The 12,162-nt window shown below is 34.2% G+C and overlaps 1 protein-coding gene across 4 annotated transcripts; it reads left to right on the plus strand.

Annotated features, from left to right (window-relative positions):
• Nucleotides 1–1,305: 1,305 nt before the first annotated feature.
• LOC105774195 (putative E3 ubiquitin-protein ligase LIN) lies at nt 1,306–7,300 on the plus strand. Of its 4 annotated transcripts, none has more exons than XM_052632964.1 (9): nt 1,313–1,696; nt 2,174–3,836; nt 4,149–4,436; nt 4,533–4,560; nt 4,649–5,297; nt 5,958–6,102; nt 6,249–6,506; nt 6,628–6,937; nt 7,013–7,300. In XM_052632964.1, the coding sequence occupies exons 2-9, from the start codon at nt 2,274–2,276 to the stop codon at nt 7,129–7,131; spliced, it is 3,360 nt and encodes a 1,119-aa protein (XP_052488924.1). In that variant the 5' UTR covers nt 1,313–1,696; nt 2,174–2,273; the 3' UTR covers nt 7,132–7,300. The 4 variants fall into 4 exon arrangements, 3 of the variants coding, with proteins under 3 accessions (XP_052488924.1, XP_052488925.1, XP_012452044.1); XM_052632965.1 differs by having other exon boundaries at nt 1,314–1,696; nt 2,235–3,836; nt 4,167–4,436; XM_012596590.2 differs by having other exon boundaries at nt 1,315–1,696; nt 2,235–3,836; nt 6,631–6,937.
• Nucleotides 7,301–12,162: the final 4,862 nt, after the last annotated feature.

The raw sequence follows: 12,162 nt of genomic DNA on the forward strand, positions 1-12,162 counted from the left end.
AGATCATCTAAAATCCTCTCCGTTGATTCCATCCAATATTCAACCATAGTAAAAGTTGTCCTAGAAACTCCATTAAATGGTTTGACCCCATTCAATTGGAGTCTCTGCACAACGGATCCACGATTCCCCGTTCCAGTTTGGGCTCTAGGAACCCTTTACAACACTCTCAACATTGCTTGTGTCACGACATCATCGCCGTTCTCATAGCCTCTACCACCATTAGGGTAGTATTTTCAACATACTCCTCCTAAAGAATCGAGTTCTCGCCTTGAACAGTGAGTGACCCTACCCCTATCACGTCTACTTTAGGTGTTTATAGTTAATCTTGCGAAAATTTAAAGTCTAAAGTATATCGCAAGGGAAATATGTAGATGTTTAACCACCGGGCTGCTGCCCACTCTTAATAGGTTTTTACTCCAAATAATATTTGTTTTTAAGTGATTTTTTATCCTAATTTGATGAAAATAAAAATTGAAGAAATGGAAGAAGAGTGAATAGAACCAAAGACTTCTAAAGAGTGCACTAAGCATTAACCATCAAGCCTAATCATTTTTTTAATTATTTATTTCATCCAACCCTATATATTTTGAGGTGAGCCGTATATTAAGTCATTTTATAATTTAATACTTGCATTTTCTATTTTAGAAATGGTATTTGTAAAACAAATGTTGGTTATTTGTTTAATGACTCTTTTGAATTTATGTTTTTTAATTCAATATTTAATTAATTGAGTTTTAAGTGATTGTATTAAAATGTTAAAATGAAAAGTATTATTTTATAAAATAATAAAAAAGCTTATAGATTTATAAAGTGAAAAGGAATTACCAATTTTTTAAAAAAATATTGTATTATGATTTTTAAAAAGTATAAATTTTAATACGATTTTTATAAAATTGTGACAGAAAGTTAATAAATCTATTAAAAAGAATTAACATTTTTAGAAAAAATTGATATTTTATTAGAATTTCTTAAAAAATAAGGATTAAAATGAATTTAACAAATTTAATGTTACCATATAAATTCCTTTGATTCTAAAATTATATTATTGTAAATCAATATTAAACATAAGTTATTAACAATGGGATCCAGTTATTATTATAATATTATAATTGTTGATGTGGGTCAAAGGGAATGTAAGGATTATTTTTGGTTAGCAACCGGCTAATTCCCAGGGAAAGGATACAATGCAAGAAAAGATAGCGACTCAAAGGCGGCAGTTAAGACTGTTGAAATCGTAAATTGATTAATAAACAAAAGAAAAGTTGGAAATACGAAACACGTATATTGTCTACATTACAAAGGTGGAGAGAATTTGCCTCCATTTTGTCTGCTTTCATTTGTCAGTCACGAAGCCAAAGCTCTTGCCTTATTGCCCAGTGGTATGTCCCTTCATATCCGCCCTTCCCTTTTGGCTTTTCTTTTCCGTCTGTTCTTTTGCAGTCCCCATCTTTTTTAATAGACAGAAACAACTCATACATAACCCCTTGGCTTTTCCTCTCTCAGCATCTTCTGCTTATATATTCCATTCTTTTAACATCCTACGACTCTTCATTATTCTTCATATTTGCTTTCCACCCACTAAGCCTCCTCTACTCGGTTTATACTGTCCATTAGCAGGTTTTGAGTTTCCAGTTTCTGTTGAATTCTGTTTCCAACTTGTTGGATGAGATTGAAAAGTGGATTTTATGAGTGAAAAGTAAGTGTCTGTACTTTTTTTATTTCCTGTTTATGTTTTTCTTTTTAATTGATTGAAAGTAAGTTTGAAGTAGATAGAAAAAAGGGGTTTTCTTTTTCATTATTTTGATGGAAAATACTGTCATTTTATTGTTGAATGTTTACTTTAGTAAGGTAATTTAGGTAGTTTCACCATATTTATCTTTCTGTTTCTCAAAAGGTAGGTCTACAAGACGTTCTGGTCAAGCATTGCTAGAGTAGAGTTTTTCTTTTGGCCCAAATGCAAGCATTTAGTAGTGAAATTTCTATGGAGTTTTCCCTTGAATGGTAAAAATGAATGTATTCTAATCAAATCTCATTCAGATGAAGTAATTTTGTGGCTATTTAGACTACTATTATATGGCCTAAATCAACTCAATTTTCTTTCCAACTTGATGTTATTGGTTGCATGTTGTTGGCCTTCTTTGAATCATCTTGTCTTTTAATGGACACTTGATAGAAGACAATTGATTTCAACGAGTACTATATTTCTGGTCTCCTCAAATTTATCTTTGCAACAGTACTCAGCATACAGTGGGGAACTCTAATAGCATAAAGATATGGCATCATCTTTGGAGGAACTTCTTGCAGAGGAAGGGTTTAGAGGAAGAAAATCAGTCACGAAATCCAGATCATCCAACAGATTAGAATCTTCGAGCAAGACAGATTCTCCATTTAGCTACCGAGTTAAGACTGAGAGAACAAGGTCCGATGCATCTCGGTATAGCTTGAAAGGTGAATTGTCAACAAGTGATAGTACTACACATAGGAGGCCAAGAGATTATCTTGTTAGAAGAGAGAAACTGAATGCTGAATTGAAGAAAGAAAATAAAGGCAGACTTGAAGGAAGAGATTTTGAGATTGTTGAGGAAGAAACTGAGAGAGTAAAGGATGTATTTGCCAAGGTAGGGCGACATAGCTTAGGGAGAAGAGATAAGAGGAATGATAATGCTTCTACTAAACATCTACTTAGCCGAAGAAGCTATAGTGATAAGCAACAAAACAGCCTGAAGCAGCAGGGTGCTGCTTATGGCATATCTAATAGAGGCTCACAAAATAGAAAAAGCTATAAAGATGGCCAGCCCGAAAAGTGTGATGATTTGGTACCAACAGTTCCTCAACCTGCACTCGATGAAGTTGCTGTTCAAGCTATTGTATCCATCTTAAGTGTCTATATTGAACGCTTTCTCCAAGATGAGGAATATCAGACTGCCCTTCATCTCAAATGTTTTTCTTCCTTCAACTTTATCAGATTACAAGACTATGACATTGAAGAAAAAGTCATTGTCAACCTTGAACAAGCAATTCAGATTGTAGAAAAAGCTGTTAGAGAGTCTGTAAGTGCAAGGGAATTGAAAAAAGCTTCATTGCAGCTTAGTGTGATAACTGGTTTGAACTCAAATGATCTGAAGGATGGCTTCGTGCACGGGGCTCCTTATGCTATGCTGTCCTCATGTGCTCATCTTTACCTCAGTGTGAGATATAAGCTACAGAAGAAAGACAGGATTTCTGCAAGGCATCTTTTGCAAGTGTTTTGTGATTCACCTACTCAGGCACGGATGAATCTGTTGCCTGAACTGTGGGAAGATGTATTTTTTCCACATCTTTCACATCTTAAGGGTTGGTACAATCAAGAAGCTAGTTCTCTATCAGATGCACCAAACAGGGAGAGGAAACTGAAGCTTCTTGAGAAAGTGTACAATGAAATTATGGATTCTAGCACTTACCAAATAGCTGCTTATTACAAGGATTGGCTCTCAGAGGGGGTTGAAGCTCCTCCTTTTCCTTCCATCCATGTTCCATCCATATCAGTTGGAAACATTCAGCATGAGGATTCACTTGCTCATTCTCCAGATCTAGCTAGTCCAACTAGTCCTTGTTCAGCGCAGCCAATGGTGAGTAAAAAGTTATATGATGCTGTATTTGGACGATCCAGTAAACCTGGACTAGAGGAAACCGAAGATAATGAGTCACATTACTATGATACATGTGGGAGAAGCTCAGATGGCTCTACTATTTATGTTAAACAAACATTAACATGCTCTTCAGAGACAGTTAAATATCCATACCAAAATAATGGTGAAGCTTCCTCCAAAAGTCCGCAGGATGATGCATCCTTTCTTGTAAGTAACTTTCAACAAACTTCAACCTTCATTTTTTTTTCTTTGCAAATTCGTGTGGCCCTTTTTTCCTTCCTTTCACTTACAGTTTATTGTTTCTCCTTTTTCACAAAGGTCCAATACACTACATGGTCAAGCCTTGTTCCCTAATACATATATCTTTGCATTTCGTAATGTCCAGGACTATAGTGTATTCTGTTGCATGCTGTATTTGACATATTTGCAGTGTCCATTATTGATTGAGCAAAAGAGGACAAAGTCAAATATAATAAAAAAAGAAATGTCAGACAATTGTTTTTAAGCAACCCTTTTCAGAATTTAAATATGCTGCAGGAAGATGGCAGCTCCTCAACAGCTGAGGAAGAATGGAGACTGCCAGGACCAAGTATATTGCAAGTAAAAGAAGCTTATAATACATTGCAGTCAACTGCACAAGATTACGATAAGCTGCATGCACCTGTTCTTTTAACTGCCAATGAACTCATGCTCAAGAGGCTAGCACAACCTGCATTTGAGTTGCAACAAACTAGGATCACATATGATCTTACTCTCTCTGGTCCTCCAAATCTTAGTGAGGATCCGCATCACAATTCTATTGCAAATGTAACTCTTCTATTTTTTTAACCCTGTTCCATTTTTATCTTTAGTATACTTGCTGTGTTTTATTTACTACTAAGCTATTTTATTTCACTGGAGCAGCCAACTACAGTCAGGCCTACTTTTGAAGGTAAGTTGAGGGGAATACGTTATGAATGCTTTTGCTTTATATTCAAGGTTTTGAATTGATTGCTCATATCGATCTTGTCTTGGTGCAGAGTTGCATGAAACTTACAGACGTTTTCATGAAGAATCCTCATTCTCAAGCATACACAATGACTTTATTTGCCCTCTGACAGGAAAGTTTTTCGAAGACCCAGTGACCCTGGAGACGGGTCAAACCTTTGAGAGAGTAGCCATCAAGGAGTGGTTTGATCAGGGAAACAGAACTTGTCCAGTAACAGGAAAATTGTTGGAATATCTGTCTGTTCCACTAACCAACATTATTTTGAAACATGTAATCGATAGTTGGAAATTGGAAATTTGTAGGAAAAACTTGGCATTGGCCTTTCTGATAGTTGGTAACTCAAGGGAAAATGGCTTACCAGGGAGAGAGGAAGCAGCTATATTCATGTTAGACCAATTTCTTACTACTTTAAGCAAAGAAGAAAGAACAAGGAATACCAAACACCTAATTTCTCTTGGGGGTTTACCATTTCTTCTTCAAAGGTTTAAAGCTGGAAATGTGGAAGAGAAAATACGTATTGCAGCAGTTCTTTCCTGCTGCATTGAAGCAGATTCAGTTTGCAGATATCACATAGCAAGAGACGTTAACATAAGATGTCTATTTGAGCTGGTTTGCAGCAATCAAGTTAACTTGAGAACAAATGCGGTATTGTTACTTACAGAACTGATATGCTTGAGCAGGTTTGTGATATTTAATCTATCTATGACAGTTTCGACATGATTGCTTCCTTCCCATTCTGTGCAGCACTGATAGGGTAGATAGGAAAAAAATTGTAATGCAAGTGTTCGATTCAACTCTCACAAAAGTTCCTGCTAATCTTTCCACTCTACTTCACTCTCCTCACGTTGTCAGTGTGTGCATTGTCAAATGAGGAATGAAAGCATGCGTATATATCCTATTCCTAGTGAGGTTGGAGAGATCTAGCAGGAGTTTCAGAAATTCCTGTTCCATTTTCTTACTTAGAACTCACACTCCCCTTAATCATGTTATGATTTTCTTTCCTAACTAGTATTATTATTACTATTGATGACTTGTCCAATATTTTTTGAAAGATTCTCCGTCTATCTTGTCATTTTGTTGTGTTTTAACATGTTATAAAATAATTGGAAATAAAAATTATGAAATCTACCAATATTACTTTTAGATAGTGTGAGAAGTGTAGGGAGCTTGTCAATAAAGTTCCCCTATTGTGGAAATGACATTAAAGAAAAATATAATAATAACACTTGAGCAAACGTATATAAGAGTGAAAATGTGAGATTTCATTTGATATTTGACTCGGTTGAGCATCACCCGGTTCCAGCTATCACTGATTCCAAGTCTCATCTTCGTCATAACAGGAGGAAATATGTCCCACTACTTCTAAGTGAGTTACAGAGTGAAGAGATAATGAATATTATGCATGCTCTTCATGATCATCTCCTAAATTCTCCTCCTATCCAAAGACCCTTGGTTGCCACACTTTTGTTGAACATAGATCTGCTGGTAAGCTTCTTGGGTTTAGTAATAGATTCATATTATAGTTTCTTTTGGAAATGAATGTTGTGATTGTTTCTAGATCTTTTATTCTGTTGTCATTTGTTAATATTGAACAAAGCCTGTTTCAAGACTGAGATTAATGCATACTGCAGGTAGATCCTCGAAAATATGGCTTATACAGACAAGAGGCTGTTGATGCCATTACAGAAGCATTAGATAGCAGCTTGATTGATGGGGAGGTTGGAGAAAAATGTTGCAAAGCACTACTTATGTTGGGTGGACGTTTTTCTTTGTCAGGAAAGTTATTGATAGAGGATTGGATTCTGAAGATAGCTGGGTTCAATGATGGTCCAGAAGTGAACTCTATTGAAAAGGAAGAGGATTTAGATATTGGTGACAGTATTATATTGGTAAGTTTATTCTCTAGGTTGCGTTCACCATTCTTTTTCCTTTCTTCTATAACAATCATATTAGCTATAGGAGCACTGCTCCTCAAGTCCTGATTCATTTTTATTGAGGTTTGCATCCAAGCAGGAAGATGAAGAATGTGCCATTGCAGAGTGGTTGAGGAATTTGTCAGCATCACTAGTTGGAAGTGGCAAAGTATCATTTTTAGAGGCAATCTCAAAGTGTTTAGGGTCAGGAAACCGGGATCTGGTGACTGCCTGCCTAACTAGTGTTGCGTGGTTGACCAGTGCACTTCCCTTACAAACTGATGCTGAGTTGCAGCGGACCTTATGCTCACTTATCTCCCACCTGAAACAAAGCCTGGAAAATGGTGCACGACTTCAACATAAGATTCTTGCTTCAATGTCCTTGCTAAACTTGAGTAAAATTTCAGGTTAGCTACTTTTCTCAGAATGAAGTTCATATTATGCTTTAAACTATAAAATGACCTCTCCCCTTATTTTGGCAGAATGCAGGGTCTTGCTAATGGCAATTGCAGAAGAGATGCTGGTTCCTTTAAGAAGCCTTGCTGATATAACATGGACAGCAAAGGAGCTACACGGCATAATTTCTGGAGCAGACCTCTAAATGCAGGCATATAATATGTTACTATATAAAATATTCCAGTTTGATAAATACCATATGTTGCTGTAAAGATGTAGAGAAAGTTTTAGTTTTCTAAGTGATTCGTACAATCAACTATTGATAGTATTGTCATCACGACATTGTCAAAAGCAATAGAAAGACTTTCTGGTGATGTCTTTTGTTTTTCTTCTCAACAGTACAATTATGTTTTCGAGCAATACTTGTTCACACTTTTTACAATTATGTAACTTTTATTAGCTTACCATGTGTTACGTATAATCTATAATCCATCTATATATATAAAAGCATGAGTTTAAAAAATATTTTAATTGATGAGTATAATTTTATTATTAATTATATTACTCAAGTAACATTAAAATAAATTATTAGTATTATTATGCAATAATAAAAAATAATATAAATTAGTATAATAGTATGTTAATGTGAAATTAATTGATTTGATCATATCTTTTAAAAGTTCTACATAAAAAACATAATATATTATTAATTATTAAAATTGCAAATATATAAAATCACTTAATATAATTACATAAATTAAAAAATAAAATCCAAGTTTTTAATTAAATAAATATAATTTTATATATAAAAATTTTTTATTTTAAATATCTTAATAACTAATCATGTTAAAATCAATTTTATAAATATAAAAATATTTTTAAATATGATAATTATTATTTTATTAATAATTTCTCTTAAATCTTAAATATAAAACTAATAGATAGGTTTTACGTTCAAAATAAATTATAATTATTTTATTAATATTGTTTTCATTATTAGTATAATAGTTATTATCACTTCATTATACTTTGAATCCATATTAAACTATACTTATTTTTTAGATTATTTATTACTTAATTAGTGTGATATTTATATACCAATTAAAACTAATATTTAGCACTAAAAGATAAGCATTAGCAAGTCATTTTCATAACATCTAAAGAATTACAGGAAAAAAAATATATTTTAGGGTTATATTTCCATAAAAAAAGTTATGATTTTTGTAGAAGCTCATTTTTATCCAGCCCAAATAAACCAAATCAGAAACCAAAAAATCATAAATTAATAAAAGTCCATTAAAAAAAAGAGGGGTCCATTTACAAATATACAAGCCCAAGACCCAAATACTAACCTTAGCCCGATTACCTAAACTACCCAGAAGCCCAAATTATCCAGACCCAAATACTAACCCGACAGCCCAAAGCCTAATAGCCCAAAACCTAAAAAAAAACTAAAAAAAAAACCCTAATTCCTAAACTCTATCAGCGCCGTTGCCTCTATCACGTCAATAGGCACGCCTCTAGTTGTTACCCGCACCCCTCCTTGCCACCACCACCTGCAAAAACAAAGAAACAGAAATAGAGGCAAGAAGTAGAGAAAAGAAAGACAAAAAAAAAACATTTTGTAATATATTTCGGCTATAAAAGCAAAAAATGGATTGTAACAAAAAAAAAGAGAATACAAAAAAAACAACAACGAAGTTCTTAAAAAATGTACTTTTATCTTTTATTTTCCAAGCAAATATATATAAAAAATAAACAAAAGGAAGTTTTTACCTATTTGTACCATCATTGAAAACCATCTCTGACTCGAGAAGCCTCAGAACCCCTTAGGGTTCCACTGAGGGCCTCGTCGGAGAGGGTAGAAATCGAAATGTTTCTTCTTCTTTTTCCTCCGATCTTAACCTTTTTGGGTGTTTTAACTCTGGATATATCTCCAGGGACTTGACAGGGTGAAAAGGGCCCTTTTTTATTTTTCGGCCACTGGAGGTGACGTTTGCTATCGCCGATGACTGTTAGCCTCGACGGAGTAGTGATGGCCTTGGGATCAGAGGGGGAGAGGATGTCCATGAAAAAAAAGAGAAAGAAAGATTTTTTTTAAACAATGGGAGATATGACTTTTTTTCAAAAATATTTGACTTAAATAGGGCACTGGTACGACATCGTTTTGTCCTAGCTTCAGAAGCCTCAAAACGACGTTGTTTTAGGCATGATCCGACAACTTGACCCAGATCCCCTCAAGATCCTTTTGAAAGGTTGGGATATTTGCTACCCAGGTCCCTCCTCTTTTAAGCACTACATAATGTAGTCTTGATGTTTTTCTTCTTTTTAAATTACACCATTTAATTTTAACTTGTTTTCATTTTAGTCCTTAGACTATCAACCCTTTAGGGAGTGACATGTGTATTGAGGTTGGGGTTATTTGTCCTTTTGGTCCGTGCATTTTTATTGTATTTTAATTTAACCCTTTTATTTTCTATTCTTATTTATTTATACCTTAAGTTTTATCATAGCTTCAATTTAGTCCTCTGTTTATTTAATTAAGTCCTTGTACTTTTTTTAATTTTTAACCTTTAAGTTACATAATTTACATTTTGCCCTCAAATTTCCGATTATTTTATTTTGATCCTTTATTTTTAAATGTTGATACTATTAATACTATTAGTACTATTTTATTTTGGATATAATTATATTATAATCATACCTTTTATATTATTTCACTACTATTATCATTATTATATAGTATTATTAATTGAATAACTATTATCATTATTATTATTTCTTATTGTTATATTCATTATATTATATTTATTTTATTTCATTATTTATGTTGTTATTTTGTTAATGTCATAATTTTGCCATCATCGTATATTGTAAATACTGCTACATACATTCATCTGTTTTTTTGTGCAAACGCATAAGAAATAATTAAAAACGAGGCAATGTTCTTTATTTAGAGATCTGAGAAGTTGTGCCTCTAGCTTACGGGGTACAACTTTCTCCTTGAACCAAAATAATCGAACATCCTTTTAAAATTAAAAACATATAAGATTTAGGTAATAATTAATCGATAAGCGTTCTTATTTTCGAGAATTCAAGATCTTGTGCCCCAACTTTCGGGACATGACTTTTCGTCTTGGTCGACCCGAAATAAGAAAGCCTCCTCCATAAAATTTATTTTAGACGTCATCAAATAACATCATGTAAAAGGGGATTGCATTTTAAATTCTCTTTAAATTCTCAATTTTTGACCTCTAAGACATCAAGTAATCAATTAGGTACTAATTTTGGGCGTTATGAGAGTGCTATTCCTTCCTTGTATGTAACCGACTGCTGAACCCATTTCCAGGATTTTGTAGACCGAAAATTATCATTTTGGTAAATCTACCCCTTTATTAAAATGATTAAGTTTCGATGTGGCCAATCATACCTAATAAAAGATTGGTGGCGACTCCGTCTTCGTTTTTAAAATAAAAAGTCAATTTCCAAAAAGGTTTCGATAGCTTGGCGACTTCGCTGGGGACATAAAAGAGTCAAGCCGCGAGTTCATTACTTTTTGGTCTTTTTGTCAAAAATCGAGAATTTGGTTTAAATTGGCGATCCTTTTCTTGCATTTCATTGTTCGTGTCTTGCTTTGGTGTTGAAATGTATGAATGTCTTTGTTAATAATCTCGGGTTACATAGTGATTTAGACGTATGTTCTTATTTTTTGTTGAGGTTTAAGAATTCTTCTTTATAGTTTCACATATTGCATGACATAATCGTTGTCTTTCGCCCTTCTTAAGTGGGAGTGAGAAGTTACTCCTTTGTGAGGTATTCACCTCCATGTAGGATAGTGGATCACTTTCAGGATACATCCATACCTATGTCTTCATGAGGTCTTCACCTTCGTGTAGCCGTAGGGAAATGTGTTCCCCTAAACTAAACTCAGTCCATACGAGTCTATAATGGGTGAGGATTGAGGAATCTACCAATCCAATTACCTTTACTTTAGAACCAAACCGTATGTAATGAAACCTAAAAGCCTGCCCTAGGTAGAACCATGTCAAACCTTTAGTGGTTACCAAAATATATTACAAAGAAGAAACATTTTAATTGTTATTCTTTGCTTTGTATTCAAGCTTTATACAAAATGTGCTGACTAGTTTCGTTTTGTTTTGGCTGTGGTTGCATTGCATTTTCATCTTAGAGGAAAGGTGTTGATTTGTGTTCAATTTCTAAATAGAGAGCTTGTCATGGAAAAGAGGTTTCTTGACAAAGTGGAAGACAATACGACAGTGCGGATATGGTTAGAGAAAAGGCAACAAGAGGAAGGTGACATCCTGCTGGAGATGCAGGTCAAAGATAGGGACCATTTTATGAGGGAAGTTTTGGCTTAAGTACGAGAAGTGGCTGCCCACTTGCAAACCCTAGTCGTCCAAAGACTAAAATATGAATTGGAGTTGGATTGGGGCCGAGAGTTACTTGGCTTATTAGGAAAGTTAAGGTTTTGAGTATTAAGGAGAGGCCGTACATGTATCTGCTTTATGTAAAGAAACTTGTTTTCTAGTAAAGTTGTTCTAATAGAATTGAACTAGAATCAATGTTTCCATTTATTAGCATTACATTTCATTAAATGCATTAAATTTCATGAAAAATCCTCTAATTAACCAAAAATTACGGCAATTACCTTAGAAACTAAAGAGAATCTGTAAACCCAACATCGCTACAATACTCATGGTAAAACTAAGGCCTTAGATTCATTTAGCAGGGGCAATGTCATCATCACTGTATCAAAAGTTGAAGTTGGTGACAGAAGGTTGGTTAGTCACGATAAATGTCAAGGAAGACATCATTGCATCTGTGACTAGTGACGTGCCCTACATAGGGGTAGATGAAGATGCTGTAGAATGCTCCTTCCGATCTTTGGAATTCACTAATGCAACTTTTATTGCTAAAGGAAGCAAGATCCCCACACCAAAAGTATCTAAAACCACAAGGATGGGTTTGCAATTGATAGTCAGGAAGGGAGCTTTGTCAGGGAGAGGACTTGGAAAATATCTCCAAGGAAGGGTTAATGCACCAATGTTGATGGATAAACAGGATCGCTTTGGCCTTGTAACACCCCTTACCCGAGACCGTTTCCGGAGTCGAGCTCGAGGCATTACTTTACTTAACTTAAAAATTCAGGGCATAAAATTTTACTTTTGAAATTAATTTCACTATTCACAACAAAGCTGTCCACCTGCGCAGAAGT

This window comes from Gossypium raimondii, chromosome 6, assembly GCF_025698545.1.
Source record: "Gossypium raimondii isolate GPD5lz chromosome 6, ASM2569854v1, whole genome shotgun sequence".
Taxonomy (NCBI): domain Eukaryota; kingdom Viridiplantae; phylum Streptophyta; class Magnoliopsida; order Malvales; family Malvaceae; genus Gossypium; species Gossypium raimondii.

Excerpts from the sequence above, each read along its gene's own strand:
- LOC105774195 (XM_052632964.1), top strand. The coding sequence starts at position 2,274 with ATGGCATCATCTTTGGAGGAACTTCTTGCAGAGGAAGGGTTTAGAGGA. Across the intron at positions 3,837-4,148 it reads AGGATGATGCATCCTTTCTT|AATTTAAATATGCTGCAGGA; the intron begins GTAAGTAACTTT and ends AACCCTTTTCAG. Across the intron at positions 6,103-6,248 it reads TGTTGAACATAGATCTGCTG|GTAGATCCTCGAAAATATGG; the intron begins GTAAGCTTCTTG and ends TGCATACTGCAG.